Source organism: Lissotriton vulgaris, chromosome 4_1 (genome assembly GCF_964263255.1).
Source record: "Lissotriton vulgaris chromosome 4_1, aLisVul1.2, whole genome shotgun sequence".
In the NCBI taxonomy this organism is placed as follows: domain Eukaryota; kingdom Metazoa; phylum Chordata; class Amphibia; order Caudata; family Salamandridae; genus Lissotriton; species Lissotriton vulgaris.
This window is the reverse complement of record NC_141691.1, coordinates 1,101,420,654-1,101,446,534: the sequence shown is the minus strand read 5'-3', so window position 1 is coordinate 1,101,446,534 and position 25,881 is coordinate 1,101,420,654. Positions and strand designations below refer to the sequence as shown.

The following is a 25,881-nucleotide window of genomic DNA, read 5'->3' as shown; positions in this document are numbered from 1 at the left end:
GATCTTTATTGTCAAAGAGCTATAACAGCATTTGAGACTAACTCAATAGTCCCTGATGGTTCTAAGACCTTTTAAGATGTGTGGCTTATTTCCTTAGTCAAACAGCAATTTCCATTTGTACATTAAAGAGCTATACTTTTTAAATATTTAGGTTTTTCTGGACACCTACGTGGAGTAAGCCTTTACTATTCAATCTGGTACCCTTTCAAAGACAAGAGAACAACTGTATAAGTCAGTTGTAGTGCAGCAGTATCTAAGGCCCGGGAATATCAGTGGTAAATGAAAGCACTACCTTGGATACTGGCGTGTAACCACTAACTGTCCCAGCAGCCGGAGAAAAGGGCTAAGAGGTGTACTTAACCAATGACTTTGAGTTGCTTTTTGAACAGTTAAAAAGGTGGTGTGGTCTCAGCCCTGCTCATTGAAGGAACTATTCTGAGGAACTAACGCTATTTACGCTGCTTAACAACATGAACTTTCATTGTAGTTAAGGACTTGGAAGAGATTAATGTTTAGATTATGACTTGAGTTCCCAGAGCAATGGCACTCTTAATGTATTAGTCCTATCCAGAATCTCTTAGCTATATAGACCTTATCTGTGATGTCAAAGTACCCAGCAAGGCAGAATGTTTTGATTGTCCCTTTACCCTAGAAAAGGATAGATAGGTAGAACATATGTATTAGGATACAAATTGAAGAAGAAATGCAAATGAAAAGAGAAACACAACAGCTCCTGACCAGGTTAAAAATGGTGGTACGTTGACAGTAATAAAGTGATAAACAATGCAAATGTATAAATTAAAAAGGCAACTCATTACCTGCCTTTCCTGGAGAATGTACAAATGTATTTGGCTGTCATCAGCACCACATGCTAATATAGGTTCTGAAAAAAACAAGGATAAACAAGATAAAAATAACAGCTGTGTCGTGTCATTCAAGTACAGGGATAGAATCTCAAACTCCACATTAAAATTCTCTGTCACTGTCATGTCCCTTCACCCCCAAATTAAATAACCACCATAAAAATAAAAGAACAATAATTGCTGATGCACAGATTAAAATTTTGATGGGTGGGATTCCATCTGTCAGGGCAGTAGAGGACATTAGGTTTGCTACGCTAACAGACTATTGCCCCCCAAACGTAGAGATTACTGCTCTTTCACTTTCTGATAGAACATCTTCCTGTCATGGGCAACATTTCGAAGAAAGCAGCTGTGAGTTTTGATGGCCATCCTCCAAACCTTTCACATTGCTTTTTTTTTTTTAAAGAACGACCTTAGTGGAAGTTTGCTTTGGAAAAACAAAAATTGAGTAACTGCCACACCATGGGAGCTATCTGCCAGGGTGTGGAGTGATTGCGTTTATTTTCTGTCCCTCACAGTAAGGGTTTTCGCCCTTGTAAGGCTTCTACTAAAAAACCTTTGAGGGACATATGTACTTATACCTGGTTACAAAATATTGGTCAGAATTTTGCAACTCGTATTTTTGAGGCTCACCTTTAGAAGTAATACCAAAGCAGTATTACCTGAAGGTGGAGGAACCGTGCAGGGGGGCTCAGAACAAAAGACTCTGCACGGTCGAACGAACAAAACGCCCTTCCTGTTGGATTCCCAGGATTGCAACCTGACAGATGTCAATGACAGGCACTCCGCATACCAAATGGAGTATTGATAGCCTTGTCCCCAGTGGAATTGGCTTTCATGCCTTCTGGGGGTTGCTGTTTGGGCATTGCACAGCAGATCCTAATGGAGAGTACTATCCACCTTGACATAGCAACTTTTTCACTGTCACATCACAAATGTTTTAAGAGACAACATGTTCACCAAACCTATAATAAATCGCATAACAGGTGTGTTAGAACTGGCTATTTCTGGTTGGCTAAGGCTGACGCCAAATGTAGGAAGAAACCACCATTCTAGTCAGGGCAAGGGAGTCACACGCCAAGATAACCCCTGCTCACCCCCTTGGTAGCTTGGCACGAAGCAGACAGGCTTACCCCGGAGGCAATGTGTAAAGCATTTGCGCCAGCACACAACAGCAACAACATACTAGGCACACCACAAAAGGAACTCCACACAAGGTTAAATAAAAATAACTTCTGTATTGTAAAAACACATCAGATAGAAGTCACACATGTACATTGTGCCGACTAGCACGGGCAATATTCACAAGGGATTATTTACAGGACAGGGCCACATGGGCCACTGTCAGAATCAGCACTTTTAGAAATAGCACTTCTAGAACTTAGAATAAGTATAGCACAAAATAACAGTTCTAAATCACAACCAGTAACTACTGGGAACAGGTAAGTACCACCTACGCAACCCTAAACACCTTAGGAGAATGTCACGCAGGGAACCAGGACCTCACTAGGACCACTTGTACTAAAAAGAACAACCACCTAAGTATCACAATACAGTTAGGGGTATAAACAAGAACACATTATGCATGATGCATCACAACATTCAGAGGTGTAGGGAAGGAAAAACACATGATGCATAAAACATACATTCAGCGGTGTAATAACAAGGCACATGATGCATCAAAACACATTCAGAGGTACTGGAGAAAACACATGATGCCTAAAACATTCAGAGGTGTAAGGAAGGAAAAACACATGATGCATAAACCAACACATTCAGAGGTGTAAAATCAAGGAAGACACATGATGCATAAAAACATTCAGAGGTGTAAGATCAAGGTGCGTAATCATATTAAATGCATTACATTTCCTAGCACCCCATCACATTGCGCAAAACTCACATTAGGCAATTACCATCACATAGATAATCACATAGCGCCTAAATAAAATCACATACCAGCCCCCATCTAATAACAGGGATTAAAGAGCCATGTGTCCAAAATGTTAGGGCGCGCGGCCAATGCAGCGCCAGTCAGGGGTGCGCCACTGGCGCAAAACCTAAACGTTGCAGGTGCCCACTACTTGCTGGGCACCTGAGGACAATCCCAAGCGCCTAAACGGTGCAGCTGCCCACTAAATGCTGGGCAGCTGGGAAACAAAACTGCGCCCACTGCTGGAGCAACACAGGCTCTGACACCAAACACTGCAGCAAAAAGCTGGAGCCACACAGGCTCTGGGCATATCACATGCCCCAAACGTTGGAGCTCTCAGGCTCTGGCCACAAACATGCCGCCTGGGCTCTCACTGGCCCTTCTCTAAACAAGTGTGTCCAACATAGGAGCCACGGGGCTCTAAAAATACACCTCTGCCCTTGAGCCTCTCCAGCTCCTAAAACAAATATGGCCCCGTCGTTGGAGCCACGGGCTCGGGAAACACACCTGGCCCCTGGAGCCCTTTGGCCCCTTAAATACCAGAGCCCTCTAGGCTAACAACTTACGGAGTGCCGGGGGATCCACTGAGGCTCTGTGGAACGGTGGGCGGCCCACTGCCATCCGGGGCCGCCCTTGCGCTGTGCCTGCATCCGCCCGGAGCCACCCCCTGCCCGTTTCACTCACCGGGCTGCTGGACTATGTCTCCGGGGGCTCTGGGGCGGCGCCTGCTACTGCCTCTTCGCCTCACCCCGGGACTCTCGAATGGAGCCGGCGGGGCTCTTGGCTGCCGCTTCCTGCTTCCGCCCTAGCCGCCTGCGGTGGCGGTAAACTCTCGGCACTCGGGCCTCGACTTGCGGCGGGGGCGGGCACCGGCAATCTGCCCCAGCGCCCCCTCCGTCTCTGCTCACACACTTGCGGGGCTCTCCTACACCATGAGAGCATTGCTAGAGCACACGCCGCGCAGATTCCTTCTTGCTCCACCGCCGAGGGAGCGGGGCTTCCCACAGCCTCCAGTCCTTCGTGCAAGGACTTCCGAGTGGCGGCAGGCAGCGCGGCGGCCCGCGGTGCAGCTCCTACGGCGGGACTCTGGGGCAATGCTGGATGGGAACCGGCCATTTGCAATTCACCATAAAGCGAGGTGGGCACTCGCTCGGGGCCACAAACGGCACCAGGTCCCTGGCGGGGTAGGCACCTGCCAGGGGATTTTAAAATCGGCAATCAAAGCGCTTCCAGCGCTAGCAGCAAGAATACAGCGCTCTTAAGCGCTAGGGGCATGAATCAAGCGCTCACAGCGCTATGGACATAAAATAAAGCGCTCTCAAGCTCTTAAGGGCAAACACAGCGCTCCCAGGCGCTCCAAGCCAAGATAAAGCGCTCCCAGCGCTATAAATCCAGTTCAGGGATAAGAGAGGTGGAGCACAGCAGCTCCCAACAACGAAAAGTCCTCTAGCTCCCCCAGGAAAGTCCATGAGGTGTCCAGGAGCTGGGCAGGGCTCAGGGAGGCAAGCCTTCCCCTGAGCCCAAGCAGCAGCATGCCCCTGGCAGGATTCAAGTCAGAAACAAGAAAATTTTTAGAGTGTCACAGCACCCTTTTTATACCCAAAATCCTTTGTCTAAAGGGTGCAGGCAGTGTGAGAACCAGCTAGAACTGGTTATAGGGAATTCCTTTCACTGACCAGGCTAGGGACATAAGACGCACCCCAGTGGGTGGAGCCAGCATTGTGTGGGGAAAACTCAGCCTCATTCAGGACCCTCAAACCAGACGGTCAATCCACAAGCAGGCCCAGGCTCACTCCTCCCCTCACATCAGCATGCTAAACACTCCATTCACCACCGGGACAGACCCTCCCAGACTCTTGGAGCCAGGCTCACCAGCCAGCCTCATCCAATCACACACCAGACACAAATTACACAAATATGCCAACTTCTAAAAGTGGCACTTCTACACTAGACACAATCATGCCGCATATACCATTGCGCAGCATTCAATCTCATGAGTTTGCACATACCAAACTCGACCCTGCACTCCCCACACATCAGGAACTACCATGGGCATACATATTCCCCATTCATTCCTATGGGAGGGTAGGTCACTCACCACACATACACAGAGAGCTCACGCACTTTACACTGAACCACAGTGAAAAAGTGCGCAAAGGCCTAAAATCAACACCACCAGGTTCCAGAAACAGGCTAGGAAAAAGCAAACAGTCTCGGGGTGAACCTGCCAAAAGGGCCGGGTTCAACACAACCCCATTCCAGTCAAAACGCAGGGTAGACCAATCACTCCACTGATGGGCTTCCTTGCTTTAGGCGACAAAACACGGACACGGACACGCACGGCAGGGACAACTTCCAGTTCTACGCCACTCTGAATCCACCTGGTTACCTCCAAACCAGAACTCTTTGACCCAACTAGGATACCCCACTGGTACTCCCTAGTTGTCCACAGTGAGGACTAGGCCCTAGGCCATCCAAATATCACAAGTCCTGACCAATCCACTGAGTGGGGGGCAGTAACCCCTGGCACACAATAGCCATTCTCCACTCTCCCTCTCAGTGTAGCTACAACTACCACTGATCCTTCAACCTGGGGACCACACCCTCGGGCTGACCAGAGGTCACGGGCAAGAATGTCCCACCCTACCTCTACTTCTGGGGTTTCCGCACCCTCACAGGGAAGCACTCACCAGAACACAATTCTCCTACCAGATCAGGACCTCACTCCATCACTGGTCTACACCTGGAAACTATTTCACTTCTGAGGTACAAAGCACACAGCACAGTTCCTCTTCAAGCAGGTGGGGGGACACAGCACACAGCAAAGTCCCCTTTCCTCTACCTCAGTGGAAATAACAAACTGCAGGTGAGCCCCAGATCACACAGCAAGGGCATCCCCCTCAGTCTCTTCAGCTGATCCACTTTGGTAATGATTCCTCTTGACCTGAAAGCTTCCTAATCTCCCAACCTAGGATCTAAACCCTCAGGTTGCACCGGGGTCAGAAGTACACCGTCCCTCTGCACCCCCTTCCAGAGTTCTGCACCCTACACTTAGGAGCGGTGTCCCTCAACACCAGGACCGCCAGAGTTCTTGTTACAGACACTCCCCGTCCTCTAGACACAGGAAGATCCTCCTCAAATGACCTGTATGTACCGCCTAGGCCCCTGACCTGGCGCTCCCTTAGGGAACCCTCCAGGCCCTGAGATAGGATTTCGGGCCAACGTGGGACACACCGTCCCACACTCACTCGCCTCCACTGAGACAGGACGTGAGCCCCTACACCCCTACCATCCTACTGGGACCTAGCTGGGTTACACATGAACCTCTACCCCTACACAGGATCATCAGATACACAAGCCACTACTTTTAGAATCACTTCCTAATGCCTCTGCAAGACATCTAGAACACCGCCAGTTGTCCACCTTCTTATCCAGTGCCTCTGCAGGACCCCCTGCGCACCACCAGAGGTACAGTTCCCGTGCAAGCTTCTAAAAAAATCTCCCACCACTCCTCCAGTTCAACAGACCACTCATCCACACACTCCCCCTCCAGACTGGTGAGACAGTTCCTCACTGCCTCTGACTCTCAACCTGTACCCCTCTTACTGAGCACCAGGCACCATACTCTGGGAACTGGGAATGGGACTTCTTGCACTTGACACAGTTAAGCTGCCACCACTGGATCCTACCATACTGTGGAATCCAGACACACACACTACACTCAGGGGATAACCACCCTCCCGACCTAGCCATTTCTCCTCCACACTCCCTCTCTTCCATCTACCCACACAGGGACAGGAACAGGGATTGGGCACTGGACCCAGCAAGGGATTCCTAATCTATGGGAACCTCCCCCTCTACTGGCGTCCCGCCCTGTCAATTTCTCTCATCTGCCACTAAACATAAAGCGCAGGAACACATTTGAAAATGACACTCTTGAGGAAAAATAAAAATCAAAAACAATAATCCCAAACATGTGACTATCTATAAACTGCAGAGTTTTGTAATGTAGCCAGCTGTCGCTGTGGCACTGCGCAAACACAAGTCCTAATCCACACCACTGACCAACAATGTTAGAACTGGCTATTTCTGGTTGGCTAAGGCCGACGCCAAAGTTAGGCAGAAACCACCATTCTAGTCAGGGCAAGGGAGTCACACGCCAAGATAACCGCTGCTCACCCCCTTGGTAGCTTGGCACGAGCAGACAGGCTTATCCCGGAGGCAATGTGTAAAGCATTTGCGCCAGCACACAACAGCAACAACATACTAGGCACACCACAAAAGGAACTCCACACAAGGTTAAATAAAAATAACTTCTGTATTGTAAAAACACATCAGATAGAAGTCACACATGTACATTGTGCCGACTAGCACGGGCAATATTCACAAGGGATTATTTACAGGACAGGGCCACATGGGCCACTGTCAGAATCAGCACTTTTAGAAATAGCACTTCTAGAACTTAGAATAAGTATAGCACAAAATAACAGTTCTAAATCACAACCAGTAACTACTGGGAACAGGTAAGTACCACCTACGCAACCCTAAACACCTTAGGAGAATGTCACGCAGGGAACCAGGACCTCACTAGGACCACTTGTACTAAAAAGAACAACCACCTAAGTATCACAATACAGTTAGGGGTATAAACAAGAACACATTATGCATGATGCATCACAACATTCAGAGGTGTAGGGAAGGAAAAACACATGATGCATAAAACATACATTCAGCGGTGTAATAAGAAGGCACATGATGCATCAAAACACATTCAGAGATACCGGAGAAAACACATGATGCCTAAAACATTCAGAGGTGTAAGGAAGGAAAAACACATGATGCATAAACCAACACACTCAGAGGTGTAAAATCAAGGAAGACACATGATGCACAAAAACATTCAGAGGTGCCAGAACATAACTCAATAGCGCAAAAACACATGATGCCTAAAAACATCCAGAGGTGTAAAATCAAGGTGCGTAATCATATTAAATACATTACATTTCCTAGCACCCCATCACATTGTGCAAAACTCACATTAGGCAATTACCATCACATAGATAATCACATAGCGCCTAAATAAAATCACATACCAGCCCCCATCTAATAAAAGGGACTAAAGAGCCCTGTGTCCAGAATGTCAGGGCGCGCGGCCAATGTAGCGCCAATCAGGGGTGCGCCACTGGCGCAAAACCTAAACGTTGCAGGTGCCCACTACTTGCTGGGCACCTGAGGACAATCCCAAGCGCCTAAACGGTGCAGCTGCCCACTAATTGCTGGGCAGCTGGGAAACAAAACTGCGACAGGGTCCTCACTGACCCTTAGGCGCAAACTGCGCCCACTGCTGGAGCCACACAGGCTCTGACACCAAACACTGCAGCCAAATGCTGGAGCCACACAGGCTCTGGGCATATCACATGCCCCAAACGTTGGAGCTCTCAGCCTCTGGCCACAAACCCACTGGCCCTTCTCTAAACAAGTGTGTCCAACGTTGGAGCCACGGGGCTCTAAAAATACACCTCTGCCCTTGAGCCTCTCAGGCTCCTAAAACAAATATGGCCCTGTCGTTGGAGCCACGGGCTCGGGAAACACACCTGGCCCCTGGAGCCCTTTGGCCCCTTAAATACCGGAGCCCTCTAGGCTAACAACATACGGAGTGCCGGGGGATCCACTGAGGCTCTGTGGAACGGTGGGCAGCCCACTGCCATCAGGGCCGCGCTTGCGCTGTGCCTGCACCCACCTGGGGCCCCCCCTGCCCGTTTCACTCACCGGGCTGCTGGACTCTGTCTCCAGGGGCTCTGGGGCGGCACCTGCTACCGCCTCTTCGCCTCACCCCGGGACTCCCGAATGGAGCCGGCGGGGCTCTTGGCTACCGCTTCCTGCTTCCGCCCTAGCCGCCTGCGGCGGCGGTAAACTCTCGGCATCGGGCCTCGACTTGCGGCGGGGGCGGGCACCGGCAATGTGCCCCGCGTCCCCTCTGCCTCTGCTCACACACTTGCGGGGCTCTCCTACACCATGGGAGCCTTGCTAGAGCACACGCCGCGCAGATTCCTTCTCGCTCTGCAGCCAAGGGGGCGGGACTTCCCGCAGCCTCCGGCCCTTCGTGCAAGGACTTCCGGGTCGCCGCAGGCAGCGCGGCGGCCCGCCGGGCGGGCACCGGCCCTTTGCAATTCGCCATAAAGCGAGGTGGGAACTCGCTCGGGGCCACAAACTGCATCAGGTCCCTGGCGGGGTGGGCACCTGCCAGGGGATTTTAAAATCGGCAATCAAAGCGCTTCCAGCGCTAGCAGCAAGAATACAATGCTCTTAAGCGCTAGGGGCATGAATCAAGCGCTCACAGCGCTATGGACATAAAATAAAGCGCTCTCAAGCTCTTAAGGGCAAACACAGCGCTCCCGGGCGCTCCAAGCCAAGATAAAGCGCCCCCAGCACTATAAATCCAGTTCAGTGACAAGAGAGGTGGAGCACAGCAGCTCCCAACAAAGAAAAGTCCTCCAGCTCCCCCAGGAAAGTCCATCAGGTGTCCAGGGGCTGGGCAGGGCTCAGGGAGGCAAGCCTTCCCCAGAGCCCAAGCAGCAGCACGCCCCTGGCAGGATTCAAGTCAGAAACAAGAACATTTTTAGAGTGTTACAGCACCCTTTTTATACCCAAAATCCTTTGTCTAAAGGGTGCAGGCAGTGTGAGAACCAGCTAGATTTGGTTATAGGGAATTCCTTTCACTGACCAGGCTAGGGACATCAGACGCATTCCAGGGGGTGGAGCCAGCATTGTGTGGGGAAAACCCAGCCTCATTCAGGACCCTCAAACCAGACGGTCAATCCACAAGCAGGCTCAGGCTCACTCCTCCCCTCACATCAGCATGCTAAACACTCCATTCACCACCGGGGCAGACCCTCCCAGACTCTTGGAGCTAGGCTCACCAGCCAGCCTCAGCCACTCACACGCCAGACACAAATTACACAAATTTGCCAACTTCTAAAAGTGGCACTTCTACACTAGACACAATCATGCCGCATATACCATTGCGCAGCATTCAATCTCACGAGTTTGCACATACCAAACTCGACCCTGCACTCCCCACACATCAGGAACTACCATGGGCATACATATTCCCCATTCATTCCTATGGGAGGGCAGGTCACTCACCACACATACACAGAGAGCTCACGCACTTTACACTGTACCACAGTGAAAAAGTGCGCAAAGGCCTAAAATCACCACCACCAGGTTCCAGAAACAGGCTAGGAAAAAGCATAAAGTCTGGGGGTGAACCTGCCAAAAGGGCCGGGTCCAACAAGGTGATTTGACCAAAGGTGGTTGGTCCGACAAATGTAAAAGGTCAAAAGGGGAGACAAATATCATTTGATAGTGCCCAATTTGCTGGGCCAAAGATAAAACAACCAATAAAAAATCTGACAGGTTGGCTTGTAATGGGCCTATCTTGAGGACTGCACCAGGCAACACATTTTTCCCAGCATAGATGTGCACCTGGCAGAAAGTATAATATCCCCAAGCAAAGGTTGGATATCGATCAATTAGATGGCCCAGGTTCAGGTGCCAATCTAGATCACCAAGGTTAAGGTGCAGAACCCTGCTCTGGCTTGTGATTACAATAAATAAAATATGTAATCACGTCCTCCTTGATTAGTGATGGTTATTAAAATTGACAGAATTAGAGTAGTGGACTAAGGCCACAGAGATAGGAGAATCTGTAATCCTCTATTTTGTTTAATATTTGGCTATTTATTCCTCCTTTTTCCAATTTTCTTTTTTCTTCGCTGGGACAGAAGATCATCCTGATTTGGAAGCCCCTTTGAGGGATAAATACACATGCTCAGAGATCCGAGGACCGCTCTCTTATGTCCCAATCTGAAGCCACTAAGATGACTAAGCCTCAGTCATTTCTGATATTCTTCAGAACTCAGGAAAGGAGAAGAACATGCAAGGAGGTGTACAGGAGCTCAGAATCCCACTCCAGCTGGAATGCATTGCCTAGCAAGAGGTTTTGTGGGAGTTTCAATGTGCAGATGTTTTCACTGTAGATTGTTGGCGGTGGCAGGGCGATCTAGCCAGGGATCACCCTGTCCCACCGCAGGATGCAGATGCCATTCATGATCCACCAGGCACCATCATCTTGAGATGCAGACACCATTTGTGCTCCACCAGGCACTACCATCTGCCTTGGAGTTCAAACATCCCACCAGACTGTTCACGATCAGATGTGCAGAGCCTTTTGGCACAAGACCCCGGACCCCAGCTCTGTTCTGTTTGTTGCATTATAACATGGCAGTAATACGCTATGTGAGAACCTGCACCAGCCTCCCCTTGCTGTATGGCAGGTAGGCCTTCAGTGCCAGATGAATAGCTTCCAACACCAACAAATTGTACGGATCAGGGATTCCGATAGAGATCAGAGTGAGTCCTCTCATCTCTACCTCTTAAGATGACTTCCCCAACCTAGCAGTGATATATTCATCACCACCATCAGCTCTGGGTGGGTTAGGGAGAGGGGTCTGCTGCTGGTGCAACTGTGCATGAGCAGCCACCAATGCAGATCTTGTATAATCTTGTACAAAACCTCAATGGAAACCAACTGGTTTCCTTTGCACATGTTCTACTGAGACTTCTGATTCCACTGCAGAGCCTGTATATGCCACCTGGCGTACTCGACCAGCAGGAACAAGGAGGCTATCAGGCCAAAATGCTCCAGAGCTGCTCTCACCGAGATCCAGGATAGAGGCGGAAACATTGTGATCCTAGCCTGAAGGTCCTGGAAGGAAGGCTTGGAAATGCAGTGTCCAACACAGCTCCTATAAAAGGCAGCTGCAGCAGGGATTCCTGGTTTATTAGATGGAGTCATCATTTTTGGGGATAGACAAAGTCCTGCACCTTTTATATAGGAGGCCCATGCCCACAAACCTTACAGAGCAGACCAAGATAGTACTGCAGGTTCGGATGGGTGCACTACAGATTACTGGTTGGGACAAAAGGCCTACACAACTCACCTCACTCCAGAGGAGAAGATGGGAACACCATGTGTCACTACTAGAGTGGTTCACCAAATGGGATAAAACTGGAATCAATTATTTGGGTGATGTTTGGCACGGGGGAATGATGAAGTAATTTAAGGAGATGCAGTCTCTGTTCTCTTTATCAGCTCAAAAATGTCACAGGTATCTGCAACTCAAACATGTTCTCGCTGCCCACCAACATGACCTGCTCAGCCTACCCGAGTTTACCCCCTTCGCAGTCAAGCTGTTGTTGAGTTCCCTGAGAAAAGGTGTGGTGTCCCAGATTTAAAGATCATTATTGCTTAACAGTCTAGACAAAATCCTGGCCCTCAAAAACAGATAGGAAGGTGGATAGGCACACTAGACAAAGCTGACTGAAGAGATGCCCGAATGGCTCCCTTGGCCCCGACTTCACGAATTACATACTACATATTACACACCACGCGGGCTCTGGCATGCCCGCAGTATGTAATCACTGTGAGAAGGTGGCCTGATATGCAGTGCTCACTATTCTAGTGAACACTATGTATCAGTCCAGCAACCCTTATTGATGATTGGTTGTAAGTCAACCTTATAGACCAGCTATCCTAGTAGCGTGGATACGAGCAGTCTAAGGCTAAAGACTCGAGAGGGCGTGTTAAGCTAGCTGTTATACCACACATATACCCCTTGAACACCAAGTGAAAGGACACCACACAAGTGTTATGAAAATAAACAAGATATTTATTAAGAATCACAACAGCCCTGTACTCTTTATGAGGACAGGGTACTAAGCACAAAACAAAACTCTTACGAAAATACTTAAGTTAGCACAGTATATACAAATGCCCGAGGGGCACGGAAAACCATATACTCTGAAAGTGGAATGCGAAATTACTAGCAGGTAAGTACAGTACTAATAGGCTTTGGAATCGCTAGATCTTGACTATAGAATCTTCAGATTACTTCTAGGAGACCCAGGGGACTCGGGTGCAGAGTGTGCACTCTCACGCGTGATGCGGGACAAAGTCTATGGTAGCTAGTAAAGACAAAGTTAGTGTTCTCGGGCAAACCCGACCTGGTAGGAGGAAAACGAAAGTGGATTCTGACCCTTGGATAGTGAGGCTATGCTGGGGCACCGAAATGCCGAAGTTACCTAGCCCAGGGGCTGCAGCTGCATAGGTCTCAAAAGACGTCGGGAATCCTCGTAGACGGACCAGGAGCCTGGAAGAAAGAAGTTGCTGGCAGGCGACCAGTGAAGAAAGTTCAATGGATCCAAGCCTGGATCGAAGGAAGATGACACCTGAAAGCAGAGGGGACCAAGTTCAAGACTACTAGCCAGTAGTCAGGTGGCACCAGGAGGGCACCGGATGGTAGTCACCTCGACTAGGTGAGTGGGTGACGCTGTGCTCGCAGATCTCACGGACCAGGAGGCGTTGTCGGCGACCAGGATGGAGGAGCGAGCTGTCCCACGAAGATTGAAGCTGTCGGCGTCGCTGGACCCAGGATTGGGCAACAAGGCCTTGGCAAATTCAAGCCCACGCGGTGGACTCAAAATGGCGTCTGGAGTGGACCAGGAGGGTCCGGGGTGCTTCTCTGTTGCAAGGAAGCAAGGACCAGTCTGGAGCAACCAGACCAGCAGCAGTGATGTCGTCGGGCGTCGTGAAGAAGGCCACAAGCCAGCCGGCTAGTAGCCACACAGCGCGGTGAGCACGCAAAAGCAGAAGGGCCCCACGCAGATCGTGGAGATGCTGGAGGGCTGATCTTCGGTGCTGGAGCTGCTCAGGGTTGGGGCTTCTCGGACCCCAAAGCACTCACCAGTGGAGCACACGGTGGGCTTGTTGCAAAGAAGTCGTGCAGTCTTGGCGATCGTCGGTCCCTCGAGGTCTCGTCGCACTCACAGTTCTCAGCTTTGCTGTAGAGGTGAGTAGAGGTCAGAGGTGCCAGGGAAGCCGGGTCTCGTCGAGCTGGGTCGTCGGATTCGTGAAGAAGGACTTGCAGCAGACCGCAGTGTTCTTAGGATGGTGCCCGCTTGATGCAGGGTGACTACTCCTTAGCCACAAGGGAGAATCTTGAAGAAGGAAATCTTGATGTCTTTCGCAGAAAGTCGTGTCTTGATTCCAATGATGATCTAATTTGAACAGGGGGCCCGCTCCTATCTTTATACTAAAAAAAGGGGGCTGACCCGGTGACTAGGTCCTGCCTATGGGTGGGACTAGGAGGGGGGTGGTTACACCCCTCTCCCATGCCGGACTTCCCCAGGCCAGGGGCTGGTGTGCCCCTGGAACTGGTTCAGACTGGCCTATGCGTAGTGAGCACCGGGGTGCCACTCAGCAGTCACCTTCCTGTAAAGCCCTGCCTACCCAGGATACACAAAACCATGTCTGGGACGGTGCTAGCACCGCCCCTGACAGGAAACCCTTTGTCCAGGCTCCCCTCGCTGGAAGGACTCCCAGCTGCAGGGGGTCAGACTCGTGTCTGTGGTGGCAGCATCCATTTTGTGGAGCTGAGGCCTCGTTTAACTTTAACCGGGGTTCACAGTTACATACATGTCGTGTCCCTCTAGAAGGGTGGAATGCTAACCCCGTCGCCAGAATTGGCGAGGGGTTAGTATTCCAATTCGTATGACACCTTACTCGACATGTTTTGATAAAGCAATACCAAAGAAATGCGTTACTTACCTGTAACAGCAGTTATCCAGTATTGGTGTCTTTCATAGATTCACATGCCTGAATCATTCCCCGTCGTCGAGACGGGAGCCTCCGGTAAATAAAAAAGTAATGTCCATAGACATACATAGAGAGAAAAGGGTCCAAGGGTCTCCCCTTAGTAGCCTTTCCTTGTCCTTATGTAAAAAGGACCAAACTGACCTAGTCAGCCAATCAGCTCCGACCTCCCTCTAGAACCTTCCTGGGAGGAGCCTCAGTCCCTCAGATTTTCGTACGCACCCAGCTAGGTTTGGCGTAGTATAGTTCCGAGAGGGAAGTGAGTCCTTCCAGGGGAGGCGGGAGGGTTGCATGTGAATCTATGAAAGACACCAATACTGGATAACTGCTGTTACAGGTAAGTAACGCATTTCTTATCCAGTATTAGGGGTGTCTTTCATAGATTCACATGCCTGAATCAGAGTAGCTAGCAATCACAGTAGCACATTTGTAAAACAGAGTTGCTCTGCCGTCATAGTAGATAATGCATATAATATCATACAATAAAGAGACAGCTTAGAAATAATATCATCAGAGCAATAATGTGCATACCTGGAAGGCGGGATGTAGGAAGGCTCACCTTACTGAAAGAGATGGCGAAGCACCGCCTGGCCCACTGCCGCATCCTTCTGGAGTTCGATATCCAGGCAGTAGTGTCTGGAGAAAGTATGCGGTGACTTCCAGGTCGCCGCCCTGCAGATGTCCAGGATTGGCACTCCTGCGAACAGCGCCGCTGACGTGGACATCGCCCTGGTGGAATGAGCGGTAACATGATCATTCAGAGGCCGGCCGGCCTGTTCATGGCAGAAGGAAATCGCCGAGGAGATCCATCTGGATATGCTTTGCTTCGTGAGTGGTAGGCCCATTCTTGGCCTGCTGTATGCCACGAACAGTTGTGAGGATTTCCTTAGATCCTTAGTCTTCTCCAGGTAGAACTTCAGGCACCTCATAAGGTCCAAAGAATGCAGTGACCTTTCCGCTGCTGTGGAAGGGTTGGCGAAGAAAGACCTAAGGACCAAAGGTTCGTTGAGATGGAAGTCCGACGGTACCTTTGGAATGAACTTAGGGTTTGGTCGCAGTATCACCCTATCATGTCTGAATTGTAGATAAGGTTCTTGAATGGACAAGGCCTGCAGCTCGCTGACCCTTCTGGCCGAAGTTAGAGCGAGCAAGAGTGCAGTTTTCCATGAAAGGTGTTGAAGCGATGCCCTGTGAATGGGTTCAAACGGGTGTCGCATGAGCTGGTTGAGTACCAGGGTAAGCTGCCAGGTGGGGGGTACCTTCCGAGGCCTCGGGAAGGATCTGTACAGTCCTTTGAGGAATTGTTTAACTAGCCGACTAGACCACAGGGATGGTCCTGTGATCGTTCTGGTGAACCTCGAGATTGCTGCCAGGTGGACTTTAATGGACGCATGCGCCAGTCCCGACTGGGCCAAATGCAGGAGGTATGGCAGTATTTGTTCCGGTGTGATGGTGAGTGGCTGTAAGCCCTGTTCCGAGCACCATATGCAGAACCTCTTCCATTTGAGACAGTAGGTCTTGTTCGTACTGTCCGCTCTTGCTTTGGCTAGCACATCCCTGCAGTCTTGTGGGATATTCAGGCCCCCGAATTCTCTGTGCTCAGGAGCCAGGCTGATAATTTGAGCGATTGGAGGTTCGGGTGTTGCACTTGTCCGTTGGACATCGTCAGTAGGGCTGGGTGTTGGTGCAGTCGGATCGGTGATTTGATGGATAGTCGAAGCAGATCCGAGTACCAGTGTTGCCTCGGCCAGGACGGGGCGATCAAGATCAGGGTGCATGGTTCCGCTTTCATTTTCCTCAGGAGCCGTGGAATCATCGGGAATAGAGGAAAGGCGTATGCAAAGACGCTGTACCATCCGATGGAGAACGCATTTCCTAGTGATCCTGGTTGGGGATGCCAACTTGCGTAGCACGGGCATTTTGCGTTCCTCCTGGTGGCAAAGAGGTCGATGTTTGGGACTCCCCAAAGAGAGAAGATGTGAGTGAGGGCGCTGTCCGATAGTTCCCACTCGTGGGAGAGGGATTTTCGCCTGCTCAGGGCGTCCGCGATGGTATTGTCCCGTCCCGGCACGTATTCCGCTTTGAGTTGGATGTCGTGTAGTACCAGCCAGTTCCAGATCGTCTGTGATTCGCGTGAGAGCGAGAGTGAACGCGTTCCCCCTTGTTTGTTCAAATAGTGCATCGTCGTGGTGTTGTCCGTCCTGACGAGCACTGGGGATTTCAGGATGCGGGGTAGGAAGGCTTGTAGAGCCAGAAACACTGCTCTCAGCTCCAAGAGGTTGATATGGAGCAATTGCTCTTGAGAGTCCCATTTGCCGCTGATCTGTAGGTCCTGGAGCACCGCGCCCCAACCCTCTAGGGAGGCGTCTGTTGTTATCACCAGCGGTGAAGCTGGGAGGAGAAACGGCAAGCCCACCATCAGGTTGTGACGACTTGTCCACCATTGTAGAGCTTTTGAAATCTTCGGTGTGATCCGAAGGATGTCTTCGAATGAGCCAGTGCTTTGTGTCCATTGGCTCGCGAGTGCCTCCTGTAAGGGCCGCATTCTGAGCCTGCAGTGTGGTATGAGGAGTATGCAGGAAGACATCATCCCGAGGAGGGAGGAGTAAGTCCGAACTTTCAGGTGCTTTCTCTTTGCCACAGCCGTGGCCAGAGATAAGATCCTGTCTGCTCTTTCTTTTGAGGGAAAGGCCTTCGTGCAGCTTGTGTCTAACATTGCCCCTAGGAAGGTAATTTTTGTTGCGGGCACCATGCATGATTTCTTGACATTGAGCGTCAATCCCAGATTTTGAAAGAGATTGGTGCAGGCGTTGGAGGACGTGACCGCGTCCCCAGGTGAGGGTGCTTTCACCAGCCAGTCGTCTAGGTAGGGGAAGACTTGGTGGCCCAGTTGGCGCAGGAACGCCGCCACCGGCGTAAGGCATTTCGTGAATATGCGCGGCGCGGACTTGAGGCCGAACGGCAGTACTTTGAATTGATAGTGACGGCCCGCCACCTCGAATCTTAGGAACTTTCGGTGAGTTTTGAGGATAGGGATGTGGTAGTATGCATCCTGGAGATCCAGTGACACCATAAAATCTCCTTTCTCTAGAATGCCCAGGATTTCCTGAATTGTCACCATCCTGAATGATTGGCTTCGTAGGAAGGTGTTGAGCCCCCGGAGATCCAGGATGGGTCTCCACTTGTTTTCTTTTTGTTGAACAAGAAAGAAGTGGGAGTAAAATCCTTTCCCCTTCGAGGATGCCGGAACCCTTTCGATTGCTCCTTTTTGTAGCATTGTCGAAAGTTCCTTTAGAAGCAGGCGTGGATGTTTGTGTGTCCGTCTGCGTGGAGGGGTATTGGGAGGGATGGAGGTGAACTCGAGAGAGTGGCCAAATCGAATAATTTGAAGAACCCACCGGTCCGTGGTGATGTTCTGCCAATTGTGAAGGAAATGGGTCAGCTTTCCTCCAATCTGAAAGGACGGAGATGGTGTTCGGACTGGCTGGAGGAGGTGGTCACTGGCGGCCGCCAGCGCCCCTCTTGGTGGTTTTACCTCTGTAGGACGACCTTCCGAATGAAGACTGTCTGCCCTGTTGTTGCTTGTTTTGGTACTGGCCTTTTTGATTGTACGAGAATGAGGACGAGGACCTGTTTTGATATGAGCCTCTATAGGAGGATTGACCCCTGGGCTTGTTGCCACGAAAGGACTGGTTTCTGAACTGTAGAGATCCCAGGGCCCTTGCCGTGTCTGTGTCCTTTTTAATGGCCTGTAGGGCCTCGTCTACCTGTACTCCAAACAGGTGCTGGCCGTCGAAGGGCATGTCTAGAACCTTTGCCTGAACTTCTTGGCGGAATGAAGTGGCTTTGAGCCATCCCTGTCGTCTCAGCACAGCCGCTCCCGCAAGTTGACGGAAGCCTGTCATGGCTGCGTCGATAGCACAGTCTATGAGCTCCGCTGCAGAAGATTGACCCTCCACGAGGAGCGCTTTCACCTCACCCTGGACGTCACCAGGTAGTTCCTTTAGGTAAGGGGCAATGTCCTCCCATAATTGTCGATTGTAGCGTCCTAGCAAGGCAATGGAGTTTGCCACCTTGATGGACATGGCCGATGTGGAAGTGAAGCGCTTGCCTATTGTGTCCAGTTTCCTGCCCTCTTTATCCGGGGGAGCTGACAGTGGTGATGAAGGGTTGCGGGAGTTTTTCTGGGCCGCCTGCGTCACTACCGAGTCCGGTTTGGGGTGACCATTTAGGCAAGCCGCTGCAGTGAGTGGTGCCCTGTATTTTTTATCAAGGCGTGGGACCACCGCTGGCACAGAAGCAGGAGTGAGCATCAGCTTCTTTCCCTGTTCCCACAAAAAGTCTATGATTGGAACAGCTTTTGCAGATTTTTGAGGCTGTTCCTTGAAGTCATGGAGGAAACAGTCCGTTTCCGTGGATTCCACCACCATGTGGAATCTCTTCGCCGCTCTCTCCACCAGCTTGTGGAAACCCGCAATGTCCACCGGTGGGGAGTCCGCTTGGCGTGGTTGTGGTGAAGCTGGGGATGATGTAATATATTCGTCCTCATCAGCCTGGTCCGAGTGGTCTGAGTGAACCTCCTGGACCTCTCCTTCCTCCAGTTCTTCCTCTTCCTCTTCTTCGTCCGAAGAGACCACCACTTGAGGATGAACTTCCTGGTGGGGTTGATGGCGAGGATGAGGGCGTTCCGGTGCGGACACCTGAACATGCACTGGAGGTGTCTGATCTTCCTTGTCCTCTGGTGCGGGACTTTCAGGTGCTTGACCTCCTTTGCTAGGTTCCGGAAAGCGCCGCTTGTAGTCTTGCACAAGAAGTTTCAAGTCATCCACCAGTGTCGCCGGCAGGCATATCATGGGGGTGACTTCGGTGTGGACAGTGGCTTGGACCGAGTGCTCCTGATACGTGAATTCGTCCTGTTCCTCATCAGTGCTTTGGCATTTTATGTGGAGGTCTGTGAGAGAAGTAGCGGGATTCAGATGGTCATCCTCCTCGGATTCCTCGCTTTGGAAAATTTCTTGAGGTGGTTGTTTTTCCACCTTGCTAGGAGACGTCGTTTCCGGGGTAATTATTGACTTTTCCTGTTTGGTAAACTGAATGGTAGAGCTCGTAGTCGTCGAGGGGTCCGTCGACGGTGGTAGCATCATGTACGGCGTCTCCACCAGCTTTGATTTCTTCCATGTTTCGTCCGTCGTCGAATCGCTCGTCGACGGTGTCGTCGTCGACGGTGTCTTCGTCGACGGTGTCTTCGTCGACGGTGTCTTCGTCGACGGTGTCTTCGTCGACGGTGTCTTCGTCGACGGTGCCTTCGTCGACGGTGTCTTCGTCGACGGTGTCTTCGTCGACGGTGTCTTCGTCGACGGTGTCTTCGTCGACGGGCTCGTCGCCGACGAGCCGGGCGCCGACGAGGTCTTCGTCGACGGAGGGGTTGACGAAGGGATCTTGGTCGTCGACGACTGCGCAGCCGTCGTCATCGACGGTGCCTTCGTAGACGATTGTCTCGTCGACGAGTCTCTCGTCGACACTCTCGTCAACGACGGTTTGGACGACGATGTGCTCGTCGCTGTTGATGGCGTCGTCGACGGTGTAGTCTTCGTCGACATTGTCAGGGGAATAATTGAAGAAACAGGCCTACCTGTAGATGAAGAGGAAGTAGTCATCGTCGTTGAAGCTGAGGGCGACGATGCCGATGTGGTAGACACCGTGGTTTTTACCGAGGTAGTCCTCTGGCTTTGTCTGGAGGACGGAGCAGGCATTTTGAAGGTTTTATCTTCCTTCGCCGACACTGAGGATGACGCCGATCTCGCCTCAGAAGACTTTTTGTGAGTCTTCGCAGGAGGAGTGTCTGAGTGGCCCGGGGAAGCGTCCCTTGGCCTCTTGCTCGAGACAGCAGAAGTTCTGGAAACGCTGCCCACAGAGGACTCTGGATTGTCCCTGTTCTTAAGCCTGTCCAGCCAGATCAGAAGGCGACCTTCTCTGTCTCTCACGGTCTTTTTGGGAAAAGACCGACAGATTGCGCATTTTTCCGAATTGTGATCCGGGTAAAGGCAATACAGGCACAGGTCGTGTTTGTCATCCACGTGAATCCTTTTCTTACTGCAGGAAGAGCAGGCCCTGAACAGGGCTTTCTTCCCCAAGTCCGACATGAAAAAGGCAGTATAAATACACACTTACTTCAGGGGTAGTGTGTTGAGGAAGTCCTTGAAGAGTTTTTTGTTTCAGAGAAACTTCCAAGAGAGTTTGATGATTTTTAGTAATAATCCTGAGGAGAGCTCAGGCTGGAGACTCCCTAGCACAACGTGCGGTAGAAAATCTGAGGGACTGAGGCTCCTCCCAGGAAGGTTCTAGAGGGAGGTCGGAGCTGATTGGCTGACTAGGTCAGTTTGGTCCTTTTTACATAAGGACAAGGAAAGGCTACTAAGGGGAGACCCTTGGACCCTTTTCTCTCTATGTATGTCTATGGACATTACTTTTTTATTTACCGGAGGCTCCCGTCTCGACGACGGGGAATGATTCAGGCATGTGAATCTATGAAAGACACCCCTAATACTGGATAAGATAGCATTTAACCGCGAGGATTATAATGCACTTAAGAGTATATGGTATGCGATATCATGGAACAGCTATTAGGACTTGGTTCCGCAAGCTGCAGACAGGCTCAGCTCATGCCAGAGCACCATCTCACACGATTCCAAGCACTCTGCCTTCAGGATTGTTAAGGCCTGCCATAGGAGTGACTGATAGGAATCTGTGTGTCCATTTTAGGGTTAGATATAGGTATACTATATCTACAGCAAAGGGTGATTACACGACTTTGCCCCAGCTGTCATGCAGCCAGTTGTGTCAAATTTAGGAGGCCAGCCAGGGGTGGCATAATACATGCTTCAGCCCCTGGTAGGCCCTGGGTACACCCATGCCCTGAGTTACAGGGTCTGATAGGGTGGTCCAGTACCAATTGGAAATGCACCTAGGGTACATGGAATCCATTTTAAAGAGAGAGCAGTAGGCCTGGGGTCCTGATTGGCAGGGCCCCAGGTCGACTATGTCAAAAACCAGCTAAAACACAGGGCAAAAAGTTGGGGGCAACCATAGTCAGGAGGTACCTTCCTACAATCACCAGACTGCTTCCGGAGTTCAGCATTTAATACAGACTTCTACCACATGGTCTGGTCCTGTCCCGCAGTGATGGGTTACATGAGGTTCATTAAGTGGTGCTGTCCGAGGTGCTGGGGACTCCCTCTGTTTTGACCCCTAGAATTATACTAGGTATCCTTGAGGATATGGGAGACCCACGTGGGGAGCGCACCTTGGTAGGTCTCGCTACTCCTGTGGTGAAGTGGGACATTGTCTGATGCTGGAAAGACAGGATCCCGCCCATCACACTGGAGGACTGCCATGGACTGGCGGGCCAATATGAAAGAGCTGATCTATAGAGCCTGAGACAGTCCATGTAAAAATGCGAAGATATGGCAGGACTCGAAAAATCATGAAAATGTTACTAGAACTGCAGGTCTAATAACTGTCATGGACTTGACCCATGAACAGGTCTCAACACAACTCACGCAGTTCACTTTACAAGATCTTTTAATTTCAGTCACAGAAAGAAAAGTAAATGTAGGAAGAAAAACTGACTTTTGACCTCTGTCTCTGAAAGCCGAGGAAATGTGACAAGATAACCAGTTTCAATGGCATCTATTGCTCAATCACTTTGCGAGCAATAAAGATGCCTTTAAATCTTGTTATCTTGTCACAATTGCTATGCTTTCAGAGACAGAGGTTACAAGTCAGTTTGTATTCCTACATTTACTTTCTTTCTGAGACTGAATATAGAGAATTTTCGGAAGGGCGAGTAGGCCCTAATAATAGCTTGTCCTGATTAAATCTCCTTCGCCATAGAGAGCGAGGTGTATTTTTCGAGCCCTATATGGGGACGACGGTTGGAGTACTCCGGATTGGTCAGTGACTGGGGATACTTGTAAGAGTTCTTATACTTACAGAAAGAGATTTGATATGTGTTTTTTGTACTGTAAAATCAATAAAAGTTGGGTATATGAAGAAAAGGTAGCCTAAGCGAAGGAGTAAAGTGCAACTTCAGCTTGTTGATCGAGAATCCAACGATGTTAGGAGGTACCATTGTGCGTGTGTGGGGGGGGGGGTCCCGATTAACTGTGGTGAGCCCATCTTTAGCAGCCAGTCATCAAGTTAGGGGAAAACTAGTATTCCCTACCACTGAAGATGGGTGGCAACCACCACCATCATTTTTGTGAACACCAGAGGGGCACTGGCAAGGTCGAAGGGGACCACAGCAAACTGAATTTGCTCTTTGCCTTCCTAGAACTGGTAACGTCTGGGGTACTGCAGGATGAGTGTATGAAGGGCAGAAAGAAAGTGTAGGGCATAGACATGCAGTACGAAATGGAGGATCCATCTGTCAGAAATAATGGATCGCCAACCTGGAAGGAAGTGCTGGATCCTGCCTCCAACAGTGTGGTGGTGTGCTGCTAATGGCAAGCTAAAGTGACTTGGAGTCTGTTGCCACAGGAGAAGGAGACTAGGAGCGACCGCTGAGCCTGTGTTCAGGCCTGGTCGCCCCCACGCTCCTCTGCTGCTCTTTGCCTCCTGCTGCCGCTTCCTGATTCCTGCTCGGGCGACCCAGCCGCCGCTGAGCCGCCCGCCCGCACCAGCATCTTCCCGCCGCTGCCTCCCTGCGGCCCCGCCCCCCCGCCAGCCCATTCGCCGCCCCGCTCCCGCCAACCAGCTAATCCGCCCACCCGGCTCCTTACTTATGATGCCCACGCGTATGCGCAGCTTTGACGCGCAGCGGGCGCGCCGATTGTGCGCCAAAGGCAAGACCGTCTGCGCCCGTCCGCGCCTGGACCGTGCCCAGTGCCAGGACCCCTGGTCCTCGAGAACGCCAGCCCACACGACGGACTTACGACCCCACAACCCTCAACGCACTCAACGCTGGCCGGAACCCCGCCTGCTACCGAGCCACCCCGAGATGCACACACGGACCCTTCGCCTGCCAAGCCTGCCGATTCACATGCCTCCGGACCTGCACCACCCCGCCAAGCCAGACACCAGCAACAACCACCTCAAGTGCATCCTGCTCAACACCCGCTCCGTCCACAGGCACGCCGTGGAACTCTGGGAACTGCTCAACGCGACAGCACCAGACGTCGCCTTCCTCACCGAAACCTGGATGAACGCCTCCTCAGCGCCCGACATCGCCATAGCCATCCCGGACGGATACAAGATCACCCGGAGGGACCGTGTCAACGAGACGGGAGGAGGAATCGCCATCGTACACAAGAACACCATCCGCATCTCGACTAAGTCCGACAAAACCTTCACCGCCGCCGAACACCTCCACTTCCAGATACACACCGACCCCAAGACCACCCTCCGAGGCACCCTCATCTACAGACCCCCGGGACCATGCACACAATTCAGCGAAGACATCGCAGACTTCATCAACCCGCACGCCCTTCCCTCCGTCGACTACATCCTCCTAGGGGACCTCAACTTCCACCTGGAGAACAACAATGACAGAAACACCACCAACCTGCTGGACAACCTCGCCAACCTCGGACTCAAGCAACTGGTGAACACCCCCACCCACTACGCCGGCCACGCGCTTGACCCCGTCTTCTCATCCAACAAGCACATCTCCTTCAGCCACTCCACCGGACTCCACTGGACCGACCACAGCTAAGTCCACTTCAGCTTCAGAAGAACTACGACCCACCACCACCTGCAACAGGTTCCCCGCCGGAGCTGGAGCAAGATCACCGCTGAGCAGCTCACCGCCTCCTTCAGCCAGAACACTTCCACCAGCACAACGGACCCCAACGAAGCAGCCAGCAACTTCACCAAGTGGCTGACCGCCTGCGCCGATGACCTCGCACCACTAAAGAACCCTCCCAGCAGACCCGGCAGCAAGAAAACCCCCTGGTTCACCGACGAACTCAAGGACTCCAAGAAGAACTGCCGCACCCTCGAGAAAGCCTGGCAGCTCGACCAGACCACAGACAACAGGACCGCCCTCAAGCACGCCACCCGCAAACACCATCAACTGATCCGCGCCACCAAGAAGACTGCACTCAAAGAACGACTGGACAACAACGCCCACGACAGCGAGGAACTCTTCAGCAGCGTCAAAGAGTTCTCCAACCCCAGCGCCGGAAACAATGACATCACTCCCTCACAAGACCTCTGCAACTCACTCGCCTCGTTCTTTCACCGCAAGATCGCCGACATACACAACAGCTTCGACGCACAGACCCATGCACCCTACCACCGAACCAACGCCCGCCACCACCACCCTCTGCAACTGGACCCCGATCAGCACCGAAGACACCACCTGCACGATAAACTCCATCCACTCCGTGCCCACACCACGTCTTCAACAAAGCCGACGCCATCATCGCACCCCATCTCCGGGACATCATCAACTCCTCCTTCCACACCGCCACCTTCCCGGAGAGCTGGAAGCACGCCGAGCTTACCGCCCTTCTGAAGAAACCAACGGCGGACCCCACTGACCTCAAGAACTACCGTCCCATCTCGCTCCTTCCTTTTCCTGCTAAAGTCATCGAGAAGACCGTCAACAGACAGCTCGCCGCCTTCCTCGAGACGAACGGAACCCTCGACCCCTCGCAGTCCGGGTTTCGGGCCAACCACAGCACCGAGACCGCCCTGATCGCAGCCACCGACGACATCAGAACCCTGATCGACAACGGGGAAACAGCGGCCCTCATCCTCCTGGACCTCTCTGCGGCGTTCAACACTGTCTGCCACCGCACCCTAGTGCAGCGCCTCAGCAACATCGGAATCCGAGAGAAAGCACTGGAGTGGATCATCTTGTTCCTCACCGGAAGAACCCAGAGAGTCCACCTCCCCCCGTTCAGATCCGAGGCCACTGAAGTCATCTGCGGCATACCACAAGGATCTTCACTCAGCCCAACCCTCTTCAACGTCTACATGAGCCCCCTCGGAGCCATCGCACGCCAACACAACCTCAACATCATCTCATACGCCGACGACACCCAACTGATCCTCTCCCTCACCAACGACCCCGCCACCGCCAGAGCCAGCCTACACGAAGGGATGAAAGACGTCGCCGACTGGATGAAGAACAGCCGCCTGAAACTGAACTCAGACAAGACGGAAGTCCTGATCCTGGGATCATCACCCTCCGCCTGGGACGACTCCTGGTGGCCCCCTGCCCTGGGCACCGCTCCCAAGCCAACGGACCATGCACGCAACCTGGGCTTCATCCTGGACACCTCCCTCTCGATGACTAGACAAGTCAACGCCGTTTCCTCATCATGCTTCAACACCCTGCGCATGCTCCGCAAGATCTTCAGATGGAT

General features: G+C 51.6%; 1 protein-coding gene across 6 annotated transcripts in view; it reads right to left on the bottom strand.

Moving 5' to 3' along the window:
• The window catches only part of ELP2 (elongator acetyltransferase complex subunit 2), a 1,268,509-nt gene that overhangs the window by 922,427 nt on the left and 320,201 nt on the right, over positions 1-25,881 (bottom strand). For all 6 annotated transcript variants that reach the window (XM_086965323.1, XM_086965328.1, XM_086965324.1 and 3 more), the window contains exon 7: positions 819-883. In XM_086965323.1, coding sequence (XP_086821449.1) covers positions 819-883 — 65 coding nt within the window. The remainder of the gene's footprint in view (positions 1-818; positions 884-25,881) is intronic.